The 19718-nt window shown below is 46.1% G+C and overlaps 1 protein-coding gene across 3 annotated transcripts in view; it reads right to left on the bottom strand.

Annotated features, from left to right (window-relative positions):
* Positions 1-2148: 2148 nt before the first annotated feature.
* The window catches only part of macrod1 (mono-ADP ribosylhydrolase 1), a 40870-nt gene continuing 23300 nt past the window's right edge, over positions 2149-19718 (bottom strand). Inside the window, exons 4-11 of one of the 3 annotated variants that reach the window (XM_067248223.1) lie at positions 17033-17062; positions 13062-13178; positions 6754-6875; positions 6528-6558; positions 5024-5097; positions 3606-3687; positions 3348-3382; positions 2149-2549 (exon numbers count right to left, since the gene is read on the bottom strand). In XM_067248223.1, coding sequence (XP_067104324.1) covers positions 3375-3382; positions 3606-3687; positions 5024-5097; positions 6528-6558; positions 6754-6875; positions 13062-13178; positions 17033-17062 — 464 coding nt within the window. In that variant the 3' untranslated portion in view covers positions 2149-2549; positions 3348-3374. The remainder of the gene's footprint in view (positions 2550-3347; positions 3383-3605; positions 3688-5023; positions 5098-6527; positions 6559-6753; positions 6876-13061; positions 13179-17032; positions 17063-19718) is intronic. The other 2 variants (XM_067248222.1, XM_067248224.1) reach the window with 2 other exon arrangements.

Here is a 19718-nt window from a genome sequence, read left to right as displayed (position 1 = left end):
TTCTCTCTCCCTCTCTCCTAGTGTATTAAAGCCTTTGACGCTCTCAGTAAAAGCTGATTTATTCTCTGCTGGTATCGATCGGTCGCTGCATTAAAGATTATAATTCATTACCCTGGCCCTTTTAATACATTAAACACTCAAAATAAAAATAAAATAAACTCCAGAGGAAAAACACTCTGGAGACGTCTGCCCGTCGACCGCAGTCCTTGCTACAACGAGTGTGTCTGTGTTTGTGTCTCTCACTCTCACACAGAAACCCAATCTCTCTTTCTCTCACTCACTTACACACATACACAGCATGCTTACAGTCTCACAAACACACCAACATTTCAATGATGCCATAAATCTAGCAATACTATACTGTAGTCAATGAATTGAGGGGTTGTCCATGGTCATTAAAACAGTTTAAACTATTAAAAACATTACTCAAACAATTGCTTAGCAAGAGCAAGACTATCTGAATATGACAAATGTACCCAGCTGGTGACTTAAGCGACAGTGAATGGAGACTTGGACAAATCTTTCTCGTTCAAGCCCATCCTTGAGGTAATCATGGACCTGACATGATTGCAATTGGTGAAAGTGAGCTGTCAACTTGATAGCTTTCACCAATCAACTCGGGTCAAATCAGTGATCTCTCCCAGAAGTAGACAGGCTCGCTCTCCACATCCGTCGATCCCAGCTAAGGGGACAATTGGAATTCTCCATTACTCTCTTCCTTCCATTTTAGGATCCCCCTTTTTTAATACAGAAAGCCCCTCCTTTCCTCTTTTTCCTTCCTTCCTCCCTCCCTCCCTCCTATTCCCCTCTCATTCTCTTCATCTCTGACAGGCTTTCAGACAGTAAATCAGCAGCATTGATCCAGCGCAGCGCCCAAGTGTCTTGGATTCTGCTAAAGAGCCATTTTCATTTCACAAGCAGTTTACCTCCCCGCCCCTTCCCCACCCATCCATAAACATCACCCTCCATCCTTCCATCCTCACTCCGCCACTCATCAGGACCACATCCACGGCATTGGCTGGCTCCTATCTAATCCCCATTCCACCTTTCTTTCCTTCTCAGGTCTTTCTCTCTTGAGAGATAGAAACAATAGCTTGAGATTCATTTTTGATGTCAGAATGCAATGCAATACTGTTAAACCATCCAGTATGTGCAAAACCAGTAATTTATTGAGCCAACAGCATTATCAGTGTACTATGGAAGACTACATTAAATTGAGCACCAAGTTAGCAATACGGTTTGCAAAAATGGTCTTCATTTGTCATTCTGTTGAAACAAAAACTACATTTGAGTGTGTGAGAAATACGAAAAAAGGGGGGGAGAACGGACGGATAAAGGGAAAGAGAGCTCAATGATGGGACAGTGATGAAAATTGGTCGGTTGGGGGGATAATGAGTCTCTCTTTTCATCCTCTCCCTCGTTCACTACGCCTGTCTCTCCCTCTCTCATTATTCAGAGAGAGCGGTTTAAGGCTGGCCGCACTGTCTGCAGCTTATTAAAAACGAAGGCCTTCACATAGGTTCATCATGCTTCTCTCTCTCCTTTCCACCGTTACCATGATCCCTCTCTCCTACCTATCCCTCGCACCCAGCTCCATTACATCACACCCGTTTCCTGTCATCCCTCCATCCCCCCTGCTAGTCCTGTCATAGTCCCCTCTCCTCCAACCCTCCTTAGTGTTTTCCCTCCATTTACTCCTTCCACTCTCCCACCTCTGCTATTTTCCACCTCCCACTATCAGATATCACAAAGGTAGAGAAGCAGAATTACAAATATCAGGTCAAAAAATATATCTTTCTTTTTTCTTTCTCTCCTTTTCTCTCCTGCTCGGCCTCGTCCGCCGAGGAAGATTTGAAAATCAATAAATAAAGTTGTCAGAACACGAGAACGAAAGCACAGGGGTGTTCTGATAGACACTAACAGGGATTTTATTTCAAACAAATCACCGCCCGAGCTCTCTGAATGTGACAACACAATCAAAACCCCACACACAGACGTACATACCTACCGAATTGCTCTGTCTCTCACACACACCCACACAAAAAGAGAAGATGACACGAAAGAGAAGATTCACAAAGTGGTCCCTCTTGATAAACTCAGTGTCTCGTGTCCAATCCCCCCAGAAATGATTTTTTTCCAACACCCAAGCCTTTGTGATCAGCTTTAATGAGCTTATTTTATGGAATTACTCTGTCTCTCTCTCTCTCACACACACACACACACACACACACACACACAAACAAACACAAATACACACACCGAACATTGAGCATTTCATTATTCTTACACACAAAAACAAGTCTTAAGGGGGATAGAGTTTTGTCAAAATCAATGCTTCACTCAATCAATTTAGTTACAGAATAATCATTGTCCAGATATCCATCAAAGGTGTCTCTTCACACCTAATAACAGGGGGGAGCGATGGAGGAAAGGGGGGGGGGGGGGGGGTAGAGGTGGAGGGGAAATCATCGCATGTGAAAAGCAACGGTGGGGATCAGTGTCCATAGCAACCCAAACGCCTCTTCATAGTTTACTCTTGACAGGGACATCTGGGAGGAGGAAGAGCAGAGGCCATGTCAGGTGATGTCCTTCATGTACACCAATATTCCACCCTCCAACGTGATAATCCCACCAAATACTGTACATTACACACACAGAGTAGACTCTTCTTCTGTGACTTGCTACCTGTCGTATAACATTTATTTCACATACTGTGATGCAGTAACTGCATGTGACTGCTTCTCCCAGCTGACATTAACAGCATAGCAGCGGGAATGTTACAGTTTGAGAGTCATGTTCCTCCTAGGGCAAAGGTGTGGAGCTGAACCAGGCGGGTTAACACCGACATGTGTCACCCGCTCAACCTCAACTCCTTTGAACACCTCCATTCCACTAATCATTAGGTACAAGGAATTCTCTCTCTCTGTCTATACATCCTGTATGTATACATTTAAACAGGAAAGACTTAGTAAAACAGCACACAGTGGCTCACAGTTAGGTACAGACACACAAGTCAAAGACATTTGGGTACAGAGACTGACTTGTACTGCAGGCTAAAGCCTGGAGCTTGCTACAGGCACAGTTAGCAGCTCAAAGTGCTGTGCACTAAACAGACCAGTAAAATGTTAGCGTTAAGGAACAGCGGAAGGGGTTAAGGTCATGGTTATATGTCTACCATGGTTTAGTTGGTTAGGAAAGGTTTGTGGTTAAGTCAGGGTTAAGGCACACGGGTCTCACAAAGTGTGGGTATGAATCAACTACCAAACTACAAGGTGGCATTTCCCATAGCCATAGGTACAGTTACCGCTAGAGACACACATATCTCTCCTTCACACCATGCTGGTTACCTGTGTTCAATAGGGCGCTTGGATTGGTCAGCAGGCTATGAAAAAGGGGCGGGTATAGAGATGAGGGGGAAAACAGAGATGATTGGCTAAGAGACCTGCTACTCCGTAAAGAGTTGTGGCTCTGGATTTGGACCCTTGTGTCACTGTGCGTGTTGGTGTGTGTGTCCGTGGAGGAGTGTGTGTATACAGGCATGGGTTTGCGTTATCACTACGTGTGAGTATGTACAGTAGGCTGTGTGTGTGTGTATGTATACTTACCGCCAGGGAAGTAGTAAGGGAGGTTGTTCTTGTACAGCTCGTAATCACTCGGCAAAAAAACACAGAAGATGACTCTATCCAACTGAGACACAAACACACACACACACACACACGTGAAAACACCACATTACAGGGCTTACATCAAAATTTACAATTCAATCAAGCGATATTCCACCCCCTATCACTAGGGCTGCACAACAATCCCCCTCACTGTAATAAAGATGGTGGGAGACACGCAAGGCTTAAGTGCTGGCAGCTTCTTCATGGTACAGTAACAACCTAACCTGGCACACTCCATTAGGCTGGCTGGCAGAAGGAGAACAGGTTCAGAACAAGCTAATACTTAGATCAAGTCCTGTGACAATCCACAAGGATTCACATTGACAATGTGGTGATGGTTCCGTTTCTGCTACGCAATAAGCCCCGTTCGTGCTTCTGTCTCTGTCCGTGGTGGTTTTTACACTTGAATGAATTATAATGCTTGTTCAAGATGATTTTTCTAGACTAGGGAAGAAGCCAAACTAATTATGATAATAGGCTGTGCTATGAAGGTTGGAAATGCTAATTGGACAGAAACTGTTCTTACAGTTTACCATATAGGAGACGGGTTGTTGATGTAAAAGCTCTGCTAAAAAGTCATACACAAACACAAATAATGTGAAACTGTATGTAGAAGCATTTGCAACAATATGCAACATAATTGCATTTCTCCCTCCTATCAAATTTGTAAAGATTTTAGGCGACGTCATTTTGGGAAAAGTCGTCTTGAGTTAATCTTGAGTTGTTAAATAAAAAAAAAGCTTATTAGCAGCATATAATAGAAGATCTTTGGACAGTCTCTGTCCTTGAAAACGGTTCCACAAAGGACCTTAAGTTTCCAGACAAAGCCCTTTACAGCTTCACGACTGTTTGGAACCCTTCATTCTTCAAATGCAACCTTAATTCAGAGGTTTCATTTGTGTTACAAATTGACAGATGTGGACCTTTTGTGTGTTAGAACTTAGAAAAGGTTGATAAAGAGAAGGTTGGAAAACAACAAGATTCAGAATGAGGAAAAAAGGAGAGACAGGATTGTTTAGAAAGTTATCACAATGTTCCGTTCCATCTCAACTTCCCTTTGCTCATCTATTCCATCATGCTGTCATTTCAGTTCCCCTCTCTCAGGAGAAACTGTGTGTGTGAGCCAGTGTGTATATTTGTCTACTCATCCCTCAAGGAGCCAATTAAAACACAGACTTGGCCATGGACATTTTGGGTGTGTTTAGTGTGAGTGAGAGTGAATTTGTGCAAGTGTGTGTGTCTTTGTCTGCCCGCTCTTTGCTCTCTCCCGAAAACAAAAACAACAGCTGTGTGAGAGAAGAATACCAGGTGTTTCTTAAAGACAAAATAGAAGCACAAATCCACGCACAAACACTCACACTGTGATCATGATCATTCAGGTATTCTCTGACGGTTTTCAGCGCCACGTCCACAGCTTGTTCAGGTGGGTATCCTAGAGAGAGACACACACACACATAACACATATGCACACACACCAAAATATGTTAGAACTGTATCCATGTCTCAGGGCAGCAACATAGGTAAATATCAGTTTTTATCTTATTAAATATTTATGCCATACTTCCATTACTGCTTTTTCAAATAAATGTCTGTATTTGTTTGTCTATCTATCTGTGTATGTATGTCTGTGGACACACATCTAAGTTATATTAATAACCAGCAACACTGGCACTGTTCTTTTGAAAATATACTAGTGCTGTCAAACGATTAAAATATTTAATAGCGATTAATCGCATTCATGTCATAGTTAACTTGAGATTAATCGCAATTAATCGCACAATTTTATCTATTCTAAATGTCCCTTGATTTCTTTTTGTCCCATAATTTTTTCTCATTTTAATGCTCTTATCAACTTGGAAAAGTGGATTGGATTGCTTGGTGCAAATGTAAAAAAAACAACATTGCAATCGCCTGGCTTTGACGAGGGGGCGGAGTATCCACATCAGCTGTGTGCTTGGCCATCAAGTGGTATTTCAGACTGGACGTGCTGCGATGATAGTTCAGTTCACAACGACAAAACACACAGATCACTTTGGTCTTGTCAATGGAACCAACTTTTCAAAAGTAAACTTTCCATTCAGAATCTAATTGGCATTCATTTCGGCGTCTCGCGCTCGCCATCCACTCAAAAAGTAACGTTAGCCTACTACTCTTTAGCCGGCTTGCAAGCCCAAACAAGTGTGTGCGGCGTGCCTGTTGTTTTGTTTCTGGTCTAGCTAGATCCAGTGTGGTGTTGTAAATTTTCTAACGTTAGTAGTTGTTGCAACAGCATGTGAAAAAACTAAAAAGTTTGCTAGGCCAAAAATAACGTTAATCTTGCGATAAAAAAATTGACGCCGTTAAAATGGGTTTGCGTTAAGGCCGTTAATAACGCGTTTAACTGACAGCACTAAAATATACCAATGTAGTTTTATAATTGCATAGGTGTAAATAAATCAATGTGGAATAGAAAAACTAGCACTGGGATTTCAAGTGTGTGTGACTAGGCTAGGTATTAGATTATAACCAACTGTGTGTGTCTGCGACCTTCTCTCCCAGCCCAGGGAACCCTGGGGAGTCTTGCTGAGAGCTGCAGATTGTCAAACTCCAGTGAGTGGGGGGATTACATGCCATCTGACACCATCTCCCTCCTAATCTCTGTTAATCTGCTCATCTAATCCGGCCCTTAATCTGGAGAACTCCACTCTCCCTCGCTTGCAAGAGCGATATTGAAAAGTGTCACACTAAGTTAATTAAACTCTCCCGGCTTAACAGTGATGCTGGTCACGGATAGACAGACACAACCAGACAGACAGACATATACTGACATACAAAAAAAGACAGGCACAGACAGGTATTGTAGACAGACGCATGACAACTGACCGTAGACCCCAGTGGAGATACAAGGGAATGCCTGCAAAGTGGAGAGAGAAAGATAAAAAGTGAGAGACATAGAAAGTTAGTGAGAGAAGCATGCAGATAAAGAGAAAAAAAAGATAAATAATTGTTAAAACTGTTCCTACATCTTTTCCAACCCTACCACTTCACACATACCTCCAGCTCCCTGCACCCCCCCCCCCCCCCCCCACCTTCTCCCCAAGTGTCTCACCACAGAGCGGAGACCTTCTGAGGTAGCACAGTCCAGACTGTTCCAGTAGCACTCCCTCAGTCGGCTCCTCTCCTCCTCCCCCACTGCCCCCATCACAATCGGTCCCACTGTGTGGATCACATCTGAGAGAGAGGGATGAGGGAGAGAGGAAGATGGATAGACAGAGAGAAGGGGAGAGAGAGAAAGGGAGACAGAGGGAAGGGGCAACAAAAGAAATCAAACTGGAAGGAAACCAAAATGTTTTTAAATGATGTTATACACTCGAGGCCAAAAGTATTGTTCATCATTTTGTGTTTCGCAAAGTTTTCTGCTTCAGTTGTTGATTTATATTGTTTTTTAGATTATTGTGCAGAGTGATCAGATGCATTTTAAATAAAAGCTTTGATGGCCCAATTTATTTCTTTATCACAAAAACCCACAATTCACTGTTTTTGGGGCCAACATCATTTCACTAATCATATCATCAGCACATGGGAAAGTGTGAATGAGTACTAGTCAGGTGAAATCACTATCATTCTGATTGGATTATAAGAGCAAACGGGTTGCTATAGTAGGAGGGACACTTTGCATATATTTAATGTTTTTGCCAACAAAAGCTTTTTAAACATATGAAATGCTTATCACTGTTTTCCAATATACCATAGAAACGTGGAAATAATTACAAAAGAAGCAAACCTTGCAAAACACAAATGTATGTCACTGCCAATATTTTTGGCCATGACTCTACTGGCAAAACAAAATACTAAGAAAACTGCGATGCTTTTGAGATATAAACATACTTTACACAGTGCCAGGCTGGCTGACCCATTGAAAATGAGAAACTTAGAACAGAATGAGAGCATAGCCGGGCCATGGAAATAGGTGACCACAGGCAGGCCTGACTACCTAAGCACAATTTTAAACCAATATGAAACGCTAGCAGCAAACCCCCCACTGCTCAGTTAGTTAGAATGAGGAAAATCATGTTTAAAAAAACAAACATATTTTCTTTATATAAAATATAAATAATTATGTTTTTAATTAAATTAAAATTGGATTTTCTTTTCATACTCATAAAGCATTCATGTTGATTTGAAATTTAATTGAGAGAGAAGGGCAAAGAGAAAAACAAAATGGATGAACAAGAGGGAGAGAGAGAGGCCATTTGATGAAACCCAAGCTCTGCGGCTAACTGAAGTAATATCAATCAAGTAACTTCAACTGAAAACCAACACACACAAGGAGAGAATGAAGGTGAGCGTGAAATACAGAGAAAAAGAGAGCGATAGAGTGGGACAGGGCTGCAGTACGTAGGGAACACACCAACATCATGCCAGCCAGCCGCGAGGGGGACCCAGCGTGTGTTCCTGCCCTGTGTGACTCGCCCAGGTAGGGCCGTGATCAAAGCTAACAACCCAAGCAGCTGATGTGCTGCAAACTAACTGGCTACTTTCAATTCTAAACACGGCCATGTCACACTCCAACATTGTACGCTGCGAAGAGGACAACCTATCCTATAGATTGTAATTGTACCCAAATAAGAATTATGTTTTTATTCCTGGTAGAAAGGTAGGATGTGTAGCATTGGATATTGAAGGGTAGGATGTGTGTATGTGTATGGACTGGGTGTGCTAGTGTAGGGACAGGTGGCCTAGAGTGTGTGTTTGCTTATGTGGTAAGCTTGTGTGTGCCTTCTCTGGTAAAGGTCAAACTGGACGTCCTAGACAGTACTTCAGAGTCCAGCGGCCAGGTGCGGTTACGGGAAGTAGAATGTTACAGAAGCCATTAGTCTACATGTTACTGCTAAATGTCACCACCACTCCAGTGACTACAACGGCCCCCATCAAAAAGCCCCTCCTCCCTGTGTACAAAACAACTGAATTCTCCCAGTATGTATTTTTCCATTATGGCTCCATCCTAATTGGACACCCACACCTCCTTCCACACCCTCTTCTTCCACACCCTCTCCCCCTTTCCATCCTGCTTCTCTCCATCTCTCCCATCTATATCCATATTTTATTTCTCTGTGTGCTCCCATCCTCTCTCTCGCCCGTCGGTCTCTCTCTCCCATCTCTCAGTCTTCCCCCCTCCCATCTCTTTCACCCTCTCCCCCTCCATCTCCCTCTCTCCCTTTCCCTCCATCTCTTCCTTAATCTCTCTTCCTCTCTCCGTCACCTGGGGCAGACAGTACTGTCAGTGGGCTGTTATTTAGTGCCTCACTCCAGCGCTGTTTACATTATCGATCGGCTGTTTGTTTAGTTTTACCATACATCACCTGAGTCAGGCACATATTACCTCAACAGAGACTGAGGGAGGGAGGGAGGTGGGCGTAAGAAGAGGAAAGAGAGAAAAGCAGTCAGTAGTGGAGAACACTGGGATAAAGGAGTGTGTGACGAGTGCGAGTGAGAGAAAGAGAGGCTGAGAGAAAGAGGGAGAGAAACAAAACGCTGTGTGTGCAAAATGTGTGTGTGCGCGTGTTAGTTGCCGTGTGACAGAAGGAAACCAGGCATTTGGATCGCTACACCAGCGTGAACTTCAACTTGAAGCCCATCCATGCACAGACCACCCCCACCCTCATTTCCCATAGAAGTGTATTCCTCCTGCTATCCGGCCTATTGTCTGCAGCCTTCTAGTTTTCCTCCCCTCTTCCCCTCTTCTCTGCCTCCCCTCAGTTACTACCTGAGAGAGGGCAAAAATGAGGACTCCTTTTCATATCAAAACTTGTGCCTCCCTTTCTCTTTCTTTCACCCTCCTACCATTCTCTCCTGTCACCATCTGTCTCTCTCTTTCCTTTGGTTTCGTTTTTGAACTAGGTTAACCGGAGATGCAAAAGGCAGACCGGCCCTCTGGGCGTCAGTCCCACAGTTCATGCTCACTGAGGCAGAGAGCACGCTAAATCCAGTCCCAGGCTCCAGGGACAATGGAAGGCCAGGCCTGCTGTAAGCCTGCAGGGGCCCTGTGGAGAGAGGGAGGGACGGAGGGGGAGAGAGAGAGAAAGAAAGAGTGAGAAAGAAAAAGAAAGTGGGTGGGTGAACTACTGTCTCCCAGCAGCCATCTCAAAGAAAATAGGAGAATACGGGGGAGAAAGGAGGAAAATCCAAATGATAGAAGAAAGAGAGGACAGAATTCATCTCATCATGAAAGAGCATGAAAGGCATTCTCTTCCCTCTTCTTCCACTTTCCATGCTCACTTTCTTTCCCTTGTCTCTTTCTTTCTGTGTGACTTTCAACCCCACCCACCTGTCTTACTTTCTTTGGCAGAGCACAGCAACACCTTGCTCCATCTCCTCATTCTTTTGCCCCTGAAGCGACCGGATTAGTGAATGAATTAACACCGTTGTCAAATGCCGCGTTCCGGCGCCTTAGCAGCTCACTGCAGCTATGGGTGTGTGTGTGTGTGCCTGTGAGAACCAACAAAAAAAGGAAAGAAAGTATATGAAACAGAGGAAAAGACAATTAAATAAAAGATAGAGAAATGGGGGGGGGGGATTACATATGTATTTGACCTGTCAGAATATCTCCCTTTCACCGCCACATCCATCTATTGTATTTCACACAGTATCTTTGGCCTGTAACACCACTAATTATATCTGGTTACAAACAGCAAAGACAACAACAAGTCAAGATGTTGAAGCAAAGAATGGGGGAGGAGAAGGAGAAGAGAGACCCGTAGTTAGGGGAGAGGTGTAATGGATAGGGAGAAAGGAATGGTACTGTATCTGTGAAGAGAAGGAGACGGAGGTGAGGTCTTGGAGGAGAAGGAGAGGGAGATAGATAGAGAGAGAGAGAGAGAGAGAGAGGTGTTTGTGAGGATTTTAATTAGCGCTAATTGGCCACTGAGGGAATGAAGCTTGGTGATAGAGGAGAGGAGGGGGGGGAATAACTGGTGGCTGCTATGGTCTGATATAACTCTCTCACTTTCTTTCTCATTTTCTCTGTCTCCATCCCCCTCTTTCTCCAGTTCCACTCTTCTTCTCAGGCTTTCTATCTCTTGCTGCCTTTCTCCGTCTCTCTTTCTCTGTCACTACCACATTCTCTCTCTCTCTCTCTCCCATCCATCCATCCATCCCCCCCCCCCCCCAAACCAAACCCCCCTCCCCTGTGTTGTGTGGGCCTCAGTGGGCTGGAACAGGGAAACAGGTCAGTATTGGTACACAGGTGGGCCCTGGGGCTCCTTACAGGCTCCCCACTCTAACAACCACAAACACTCTAACTATCTCTGTCTCAAACACACACTAACAAGTAAGAACACCCACTCACACTCACACTCACACTCACACTCACACTCTCACTCTCACTCTCACTCTCACTCTCACACTCTCTCACTCTCTCACTCTCTCACTCTCTCACTCTCTCACTCTCTCACTCACTCACTCACACATACTCTCTAACTCCCTCTCACACACAGACACAAAAGCTAGGATACACACTGTATGCACACCAGCACACTGACAACAAACACACCTACTGTACAACTCTCTCACACATACAAATCAAGCACACGCACACACAAATCAACCTGTGTGTGAATACAGCACATCACAAACTCTTTTTCTCCCGACTCTCACGTCATTCTTCCTGCCCTCCCCTCCCCCCCTCCCCTCCCCCCCCCCCCCCCTCCCCAGCTAGCTCTTAATCACAACTAGTTAGAGGTGTTTCCATCTACTGACAGCAGTGCCTTAACATCCAGCCGCTCTGAAACGGGCTCTGTTCCTGCCTGACACGGGTAGCGCCCACACACTTTGGAAGTATGTGTGACACATCCAGGCCGCCAACACGCCAACATACCCCCGCGTCCCGCCGGTTCCATATAAGCGTCGGAGTTGCCGGCAGCGGGGAGAGCTGTTAAGAACGGATGCTAGGACGGCGGCTCACACGGACGTGCTGATCTGAACCGTACTGCGCCGAGTCCCGTCAGTTTGCTTCACACTGTGCGTGTGAGACTAAGTGTGCGCGCGTTTGGTTAGATGGGCGCGTGTGTGAGAATGCGTACCTGTGTGAGAGATCGAGAAAAACTCGAGTGTGTCCGAAGCCTCGGTTACATTTGTAGAATCTGGACTGGTCTGGTGTGCCACAGCACGGCCCAAGAGGTGGGCGGGTGTGTGGGTGTGTGTGTGTGTGTGTACATGTGAGAAAGAAAGTCTGTCTGTTTGAGTTTAGGGTGTCTGTTAGTGTTTGTGTGGGTGTGTGTACATGTGTGAGATAGAAAAAGAAAGTCTGAACGTGTGTGTGTGTGTGTGTGTGTGTGTGTGTGTGTGAAGCCTCCATTACGTCTCCAATCTGTGCTTGCCTGGCAAAGCCCAGCCCAGCAGTCAGACCAGACATGAAGTGTTCTCTGACAGATCTGAGAGCAGTTTCATCTTTGGGGACGGGGGCGGGGGTCTGACTGATCAGAGATGGTACTGATCTGTCTCACTGTTACAACTGGAGTGTATCAGGGGGGAGACCACTGCTGAGCTGTGTCACACACACTCCACCACCCGCACATGTATTCTGTCTCTCTCTCTCACACACACACACAGTCTCTAAATGAGTGTGAGAAGGAAGCCATGCTGACAATGTGAGAACAGCTCATCTCATTCCAATTCCCTACCGTCATCTCTCTCTCTCTCTCTCTCACTCACTCACTCACTCACTCACTCACTCACTCACTCACTCACTCACTCACTCCACCCTCCTGCCTCTCATTTGTTCTCCTACTTTCTTCGCTCTCCCTTCTTATCAGTCTTTTCTCCTGCACCGCTTATTGGATCTAATGCTTTTTCACTTCCCTTTTGTTGTCCCATCCCTCTCTCTATCCCTCTCTTTCTCTCTCCTCATTCTGTCTGTCCCCACTGTGAAGTTAAACCCCCAGCACCATAAGCTGCTATCAGTCTTCTGCCACAATCAAATCAATCACATGCACACACGGATGGGCACACACACACACCCAGACTTTTCGGATTGGTGACAAATAGAAGAAGAGGGTGCACATCTGCCAATATGAGCAAAAAAAACATGCAGCTTGGAACTGTAAACACTGGTTAACCGCATCATTACTGCTATCTCACCCAGAGATACAGGGGAAGGGAGGGGTGGAGGGAGGGATAGAGTAGAGAACAAAGGAGACTGAGAAGAAAAGGTGAGGGATGGTGGGAGAGGAACAAGAACGTATGGACTGTAGCAGGCTGGAACTCTCAATACAGGCAAGGTGTGTGTGTGTGTGAGAGTGTGTGTGTGTGTGTGAGAGTGAGTGAGTCAGTGTGTGTGTGTGTGTGTGTGAGTGAGTGAGTCAGTGAGTGTCGGTAGGAGCTGTGACAGGGAGTAATGAGAGGCAGGCTGGTACTCACATTTGGCCGGCAGGCCGTAGCCCCCTGTGATCTTGGCCTGTCCCGTGTCACACCCATCCAGCTCAGCACACTCGCACTTCAGGAGGGGGCCGGACGTGCGGTGGATCGCTCCGTCCACTGTAGGGAAGAGGCCCAAATTCAGCACGGCATGCCAAATTTCAAACAACTGACATTTACCTAACACTACTTGGGGTGGAAGTGATGGTGGGGATAGGAAGGGATGAATCAGTGAACACCTGGTTATCACCACCCTAGAGAGGACTGAGAAGCAAACACACACACACACACACAACCTGTGAGCGGTGCCGTGGCTGGTATACCCTGCCTTTCAACATGTCAACATTTGCTCCTTCACATTCCAGTGTGTTTTCAGGGACCACGGCTAGCTATGGGATAGGCTAAGCTAGGCTGCAAGCTCTCCGTTTCCATTGTATCAGCATCATGTGTTGTGGCAACCAGGGTGCCAGCCTGTGGCAGGGTACGCTGGCTTCCTAGTCTCTCCCCGGAGGTACCCACTGTTTAAACAGTACTAGTGCCAAGAGTCAAGAGTTTCTGTGTGTGAGAGTAAGACTGTGTGTGACTGATGAAGAGTGATTGTGTTTTGTGTGCGTGCATGTGTGAGTGTGTGTGTGTATAGAGCTGGAGGTGACACACACCCTGACACCCCTGACTCTGAAATAGAGAACAAGTGTGATAACAAGCTGGAGAAAGATGGAGGGAGATGGAGTAAAAGAGGGGGATAGAGGGAGGGTGGAAGGGAGGGAGTGAGAAGGGATGAAGAGGGAGAGGGAGGGAGGGAGAAGGGAGAGATTGACAAATGTAAAAATAGTCTGGAAGTGAAGACAGATAAGAACACAACCATTCAGTTGATGAGAAAAGCGAGTGTGTGACAAGAGTGAGACAGGGGAGCAAGGGACACTTCCCTTTTCCTTGTCTTTCAAGATTAACCCGTGTCTGTGTGTGTGAGCAAATGTGTAAATAGATTACATTGTCATTTAGCAGACGCTCTTATCCAGAGCGACTTACAATAAGTACAGGGACATTCTCCCCGAGGCAAGTAGGGTGAAGTGCCTTGCCCAAGGACACAACATCATTTTGCACGGCCGGGAATCGAGCCCGACTCCCTAACCACTCAGCCATCTGACCCCACTGACTCAGACACACACACACTCACAAACCCGCTCACTCACTCAAGTCACTCACAGGCACACACAGAAAAGACATGGATACACACGCAGACACACACACACACGTACACTGTTGTGCAATTTGCAAAGCAGGACAGTGTACCACACAGTGTACACGCATTTCTGTAGTAGAGAGCGTGCAGGTCCTGAGAGGGTAGTCGGCCATCATTAGCCCAGTGTGCTAGCGTGCGGAGGAGAGACCTGCTTGGGATGCAGCCCACCACATCAATGGAACAAGAGGGAGTGCATATCCTTTCATATTAATATCCTCTTTATACACTGGCTTATTGATCTTCTGGAGGGAGAGGAAGAGAGTGAGGGTGAGCATGTGTGTGTTAAAGAGAGAGAAAGAGTAAGAAAGTGAGTGTGTGTGGATGAGGGGGGGATCAAGGAAAAGTAGAAAGACTATGAGAAAGGGGACGATATAAGATTAGAAATACACAGACATCGGACTGTTGAAGAGTAGGAGGAGGGAGAAGACACAGGGGGGGAGACAAATTAAAAGGGAGATGCAAGAAAACCTCTGGAGTTGAGGACTGCAGGAAAGGGAGAGGAAGTGAGCTGGACAGCAGGTGGAGAGAGACCCGGTCGAGAGAGGGAAACATGGATGTGTCAAAAGAATGGAGGGGTTGGGGATTTGGGAGGGTAAGATGAGGAGGAAAAGAGCAGGGGGAAGAAAAGAAGGGGTGAGAGACAGATGGATGAGAAGAAGGGAAAGTAAGAAGAGATGAACATAAATTAGTGTCAGAGGGCAGATAGGAGAGGACAGACTTGAAGGGAGCAATGGGAGGGGGGGGGGGAGAAAAAGACAGGGATAAGAGGAGGAGGAAGGCGGGAGACAGGAGGGTTGGCTTTGAGTTCCATCCATCCAGCCAGCCAGCCGGCCAGGACTGTGTTCCGGGGCAGGTGTTTGAACTGAGCCACAAGCCAGAAGAGGTGGGGGGGGGGAGGAGGTGATAATTGGCTCTGTGCTTACCTGGCTGAGATACTGCTTTCCTCAGCAATACCCCTGAGAGCTTCAAAAACACAAACACAAACAACCTCCCACAAACGCACGCAATCTTGCAATCGTAAAAACGTGTGCAGACTAAGATGCCCTCACCCCTCTATGTCCCTTGACACACACAATCATCTATATTTACCAAACCACCATCCCTTTCCTCCCAAAGACACAAACACACCCACCCGCCCACACAGTCTCTCTCTCTCTGTCTCTCTCTCTCTCTCACGCACGCACGCACACATGTGAAAGCACATGCACATCTAGATTGATACGAAAGTAAAAGCAACACCCTCGTTCCACGCAAGGAATACTAATTTGATTTCCGCCGCCACGGACGCCCTTGCCAGCTGACCTCTGATAGGTCTGGCGCCTGTCTGTTAAACTAATGGGGCGGAACGTTGGCATATTGCTTTCCCAGAACCCCCCGGCCACTCAGTTATCGCAGCCTCGTTACCGTGGCAACGTTTAGGATGGTCTGGTGGCGGGTACCTATGGCTCACACACACAGACCGAGATTCGGTCAACAGCAATGACAACACACCAAAAAAGTGCCCACTGCAAAAAACGAATAACACATGACACACACACACACCACAGAACAGAAATAAACACGCCTGCCTACCTATTCCTACCTACTTACCCTAACACAAACTTTACTCAGGCTATATGCATCTAAATGTACTATGTACAAGAAACTAAACAGGCATTAAGTAAACGACCCATCACTGTACTCTCTTCCAGCAGTGAGTTCACTTTATTTTCCCTTTTCCACCGGCAGCAGCTGCCCCGCCCGCTTCCTTAAAACAGCTGGTTGATTTTGAACGCCACCCTGAACCACTGGTCTTGAGTCTCTGAGGAGTGTTGATGCCGACCTTTGTGACTCTGCTACACTACGGGTCATTCTTACAGAGTCAGGGACAGGACAAAGTATTTTCAGTCCCTCTTTATCTCAGTATTATCACCATCATCATCATCATCATCATCACTCCTACCATTGTCCTTCCATCGGAATCCTTCCTCCACTTGTTTGCTTGTGTGTGTGTGTATTGTCCTGGGAGCACGCAAAGACATTTAGTCATTTAGCAGACACTCTTATCCAGAGAGACTTACAGGGACATTCCCCCGAGGCAAGTAGGGTGAAGTGCCTTGCCCAAGGACACAACGTCATTTAGCAGAGCCGGGGATCGAACCACCAACCTTTTGATTACTAGCCCGATTCCCTAACCGCTCAGCCACCTGACTCCCTCGCAAAGAACCAAAAGTGCCAGTCTGTGAAGGGCATACGGCCGCCTGAGACATCACCATGGAGACAGGGGAACCTTGGACAGACTCATACACAGACACACAACTAGCAGGTTCAAAATACACAACTGCGTGTTCTTCATGTCTCCAAAACATTATCTCACTAACACACACCGAGACACGATCACCCACAACGAACCCCCCTCCCCCCCCCCACACACACAATGTACATTGTGGTGATTGGGCATTTGCTGTACAGATGCATGACTTGTATCAATAAGTCTATTGACTCCTCACAAGACACATGCACGCACACAAGCGCGCTCGCACACTCCTACACACCTACCAAAGAGCTGAATACCACACACACAGTCACTACATTCTACTGTACAGATTCCTTCTCCCCATCACACAATATCACAGTCTGAGACTTGCACGCCCACACAAACACCGACGCAAACATCTACCTCGTCTCAAAGTATTTAGAAACAGGAAGCAACAGAGAGAAGCTGACGATTGGAAGATTGAGCACGACTCACCTCCTCCGCCTCCCAGCAAGGTCTTGTTGGCTGGAAAAAAAGGAAGGAGGTAAAATGTCAACGACAGACAAGTGAAAACAAACATTCTGTTGAACATAAGCGTCAAGGGCTCCAAGTGAATGCAATGAACAGAAGCTCGCTCGGAATGGAAACACTTTTGTTGTGGCCAATTTCAAAACGGCCATGGAGAGAACCTACGAGGCTGACCTCCGCTCACCCCCGCCTTCCAGACGTGTGACTCCTGATGGGCTGACATGTAATGGGAGCAGGTTTGAGGTCTGCACAGGTTAAAGCTCTGTTCATGTTTGTCTTTTTTGTAGTTCTTTTTTATCTCCAATCCTTATTCAGTGAATGTGAGAGAGGGAGGGAGAGAGACCAAAAGGCAACATGAAGACGAAAGAGAAACTCAACACAGGGATGGAGAGAGAGAGAAGGGACCAAGAGGAGGAGGAGAGACTGATATGATGGTGAGCAGAGCGAGACCAAAAGGCAAAAACAACGCTGGGGACAGATAAATGAACAAGGCTCAGCCTCTCAAACTGCAGATCACATCAGAGAAGAATAAACCAGAGTCGAGCAGCGGGGCATCTATCCACCTATGGACATTGTATTCCTCTCGCTCATCCCTATCCTATCGTCCCCGACGATGGTCGCCTTGGGAGCAGTAGCATCTGCTTGTCTGTTTGGGGAGACAAAGGCATCAAAGCAGAGCCTCGGGTAGCCTAAATGCTTGTGTGCATGCACAATCACGCATGCACACACGCACACACACGCACGCACACACACACAAACTCTTACGGACAGACAGACGTGCATCGACACACACACAGACGGACGCATGCACGCACACGCGTGAACACAGACAGACGCTCGCACACACAAATACAGACTGACAAGATTAGATGTTGGGGTAACCATGGCAACTCCTAAGCCCAAAGGTTTGTTACCTTGTTAATTAGAAAGAGAGAAAGAGAAAGTAAAAAAAAACTGTGCGAGAGAGTGTGTGTGAGAGAAATTGAAAGATGGAGAGAAATATGTAGAGAGGTAACACTTTTCTTAGTTTTGTCCTTAATTTAAGACCAAAGTGCTGAAACAGGATACCAGAATACAAAACAGATGAGAAGGGAGAGGGGGGGGGGGGGAGAGAGAGAGACAGACAAAGAGAGAGAGAGAGAGAGAGAGAGAGAGAGAGAGAGAGAGAGATGGAATGGAATGGAGAGGGAAAAAATACAGTGAAAGAGAACAAGAGGCAGAGGATAGTGAAAGAGATGGAGAGAAAGAAAGAGAGAAGTTAGGAGCTAATAGCAAGGGGAGAGAGCTTTACTATCTGGTATGTTTGTATAAGCAAATTCAGTGTGTGTATTTTTATTACGGCAAGTGTGTGTGTGGGTGTATGTGAGAGCATACAAATGTAAAGGTTTGTGTTCACATGCATGTTTCTATATGGAGCATTGCAAGTGTTTCTAAATATGTGTGCGTGAAAGACAAAGATAGAGCAATGAAGATAACACACTGTGGACTGCATGTGTTTGCGTGCATACAAGATGTATTAAATAATATTTTCTGCAAATATGTAATGTGATTGGATAGCAGAATAAAGCATGGGAACCATCGGGGAAATAAATAAGATGTACTGTAAAATGTAATGTCTGATGACGACAACCAGCCAATTGCTGGAAAGTGATGACAATGTAGCTGAAACTACTGAAAAACAGGAGGGAGGGAAAGGAGAAGAGGGCCAGAAAGGGCGGGAAGGTGGAGGGAGAGGTGAGAGCCTGGAGGGAGAGGTGGGAACCAAGTGACTGAGGGAGGAGGGGTGGGTGGGGGGTAAAGGGCTGGGGTGCAAGAGAGGGAGGGAGGGCATGAGAGAGAGAGTGAAAGACAGTGAGGGAAAGAGGGACAAGAGTGGAGAAGGCACAAGGAGCGCAACATTTCTGGGAACATAAAATTCAAGAGATGGAGGGTACTTTATCTTTCTCCTGAAGAGGTAAGTAATGAGACCTGCAGGGGGGGAGAGACAGAAACAGAGAGCGAGAAAGAAATAGTGAGAAAAAACAAAAGAGAACATGAGAACAGATTGGGTCTTTGGGCCTGGGTGATGAATGGACAGGTGAATGGATGGAATTGAGGGAAGAATGGATGGCTGGATGTTTGCCGTTGCAGTGGAGGAGTGTGTAAGGAGACACTGTAAGTATAGCCGCTTCCCTCGTGTGGAGACCTTAATAGCCATCAGTCGTGCATCAGTAGGAAATGATAATGATGATTATGATTATTAAGGTTGTACAAATTCAGCCTGCAATATATCAACCACCTCTATATCTCCTCCTCCCTTCCTCTTCTCCCCCTACGCCCTTATTTGTCTTTCTCTGCACTCCTCTCCCCCTTAATCCCAGTGCCCCAATGCAACCTGTTTGTGTATTCTTCCCCTCTCCCTCCCCTGTCCCAGCTGCCTGCTATCATCCACCGTTACATTGTTATTGTGGCATTAGGCTTGGCCTCGTTTATCTTCTTTGCATTTGGAATAATATACATTTGATATAATTGAGTTGCCTCGTGATATTAGAAGGGTAATACATAAATCCATATGTTACAAATGATAGATGAGATAATAGCAACATGTGGGTTTAGCGTTACAGCCACCTAGGTCGAAGACTCACATAGCGGATTTAAACTACAGTAGCCTACT

Source organism: Osmerus mordax, chromosome 12 (genome assembly GCF_038355195.1).
Source record: "Osmerus mordax isolate fOsmMor3 chromosome 12, fOsmMor3.pri, whole genome shotgun sequence".
Lineage (NCBI taxonomy): Eukaryota > Metazoa > Chordata > Actinopteri > Osmeriformes > Osmeridae > Osmerus > Osmerus mordax.
Note: the sequence above shows the minus strand (reverse complement) of the source record. Positions and strands in the feature narration are given on the sequence as shown.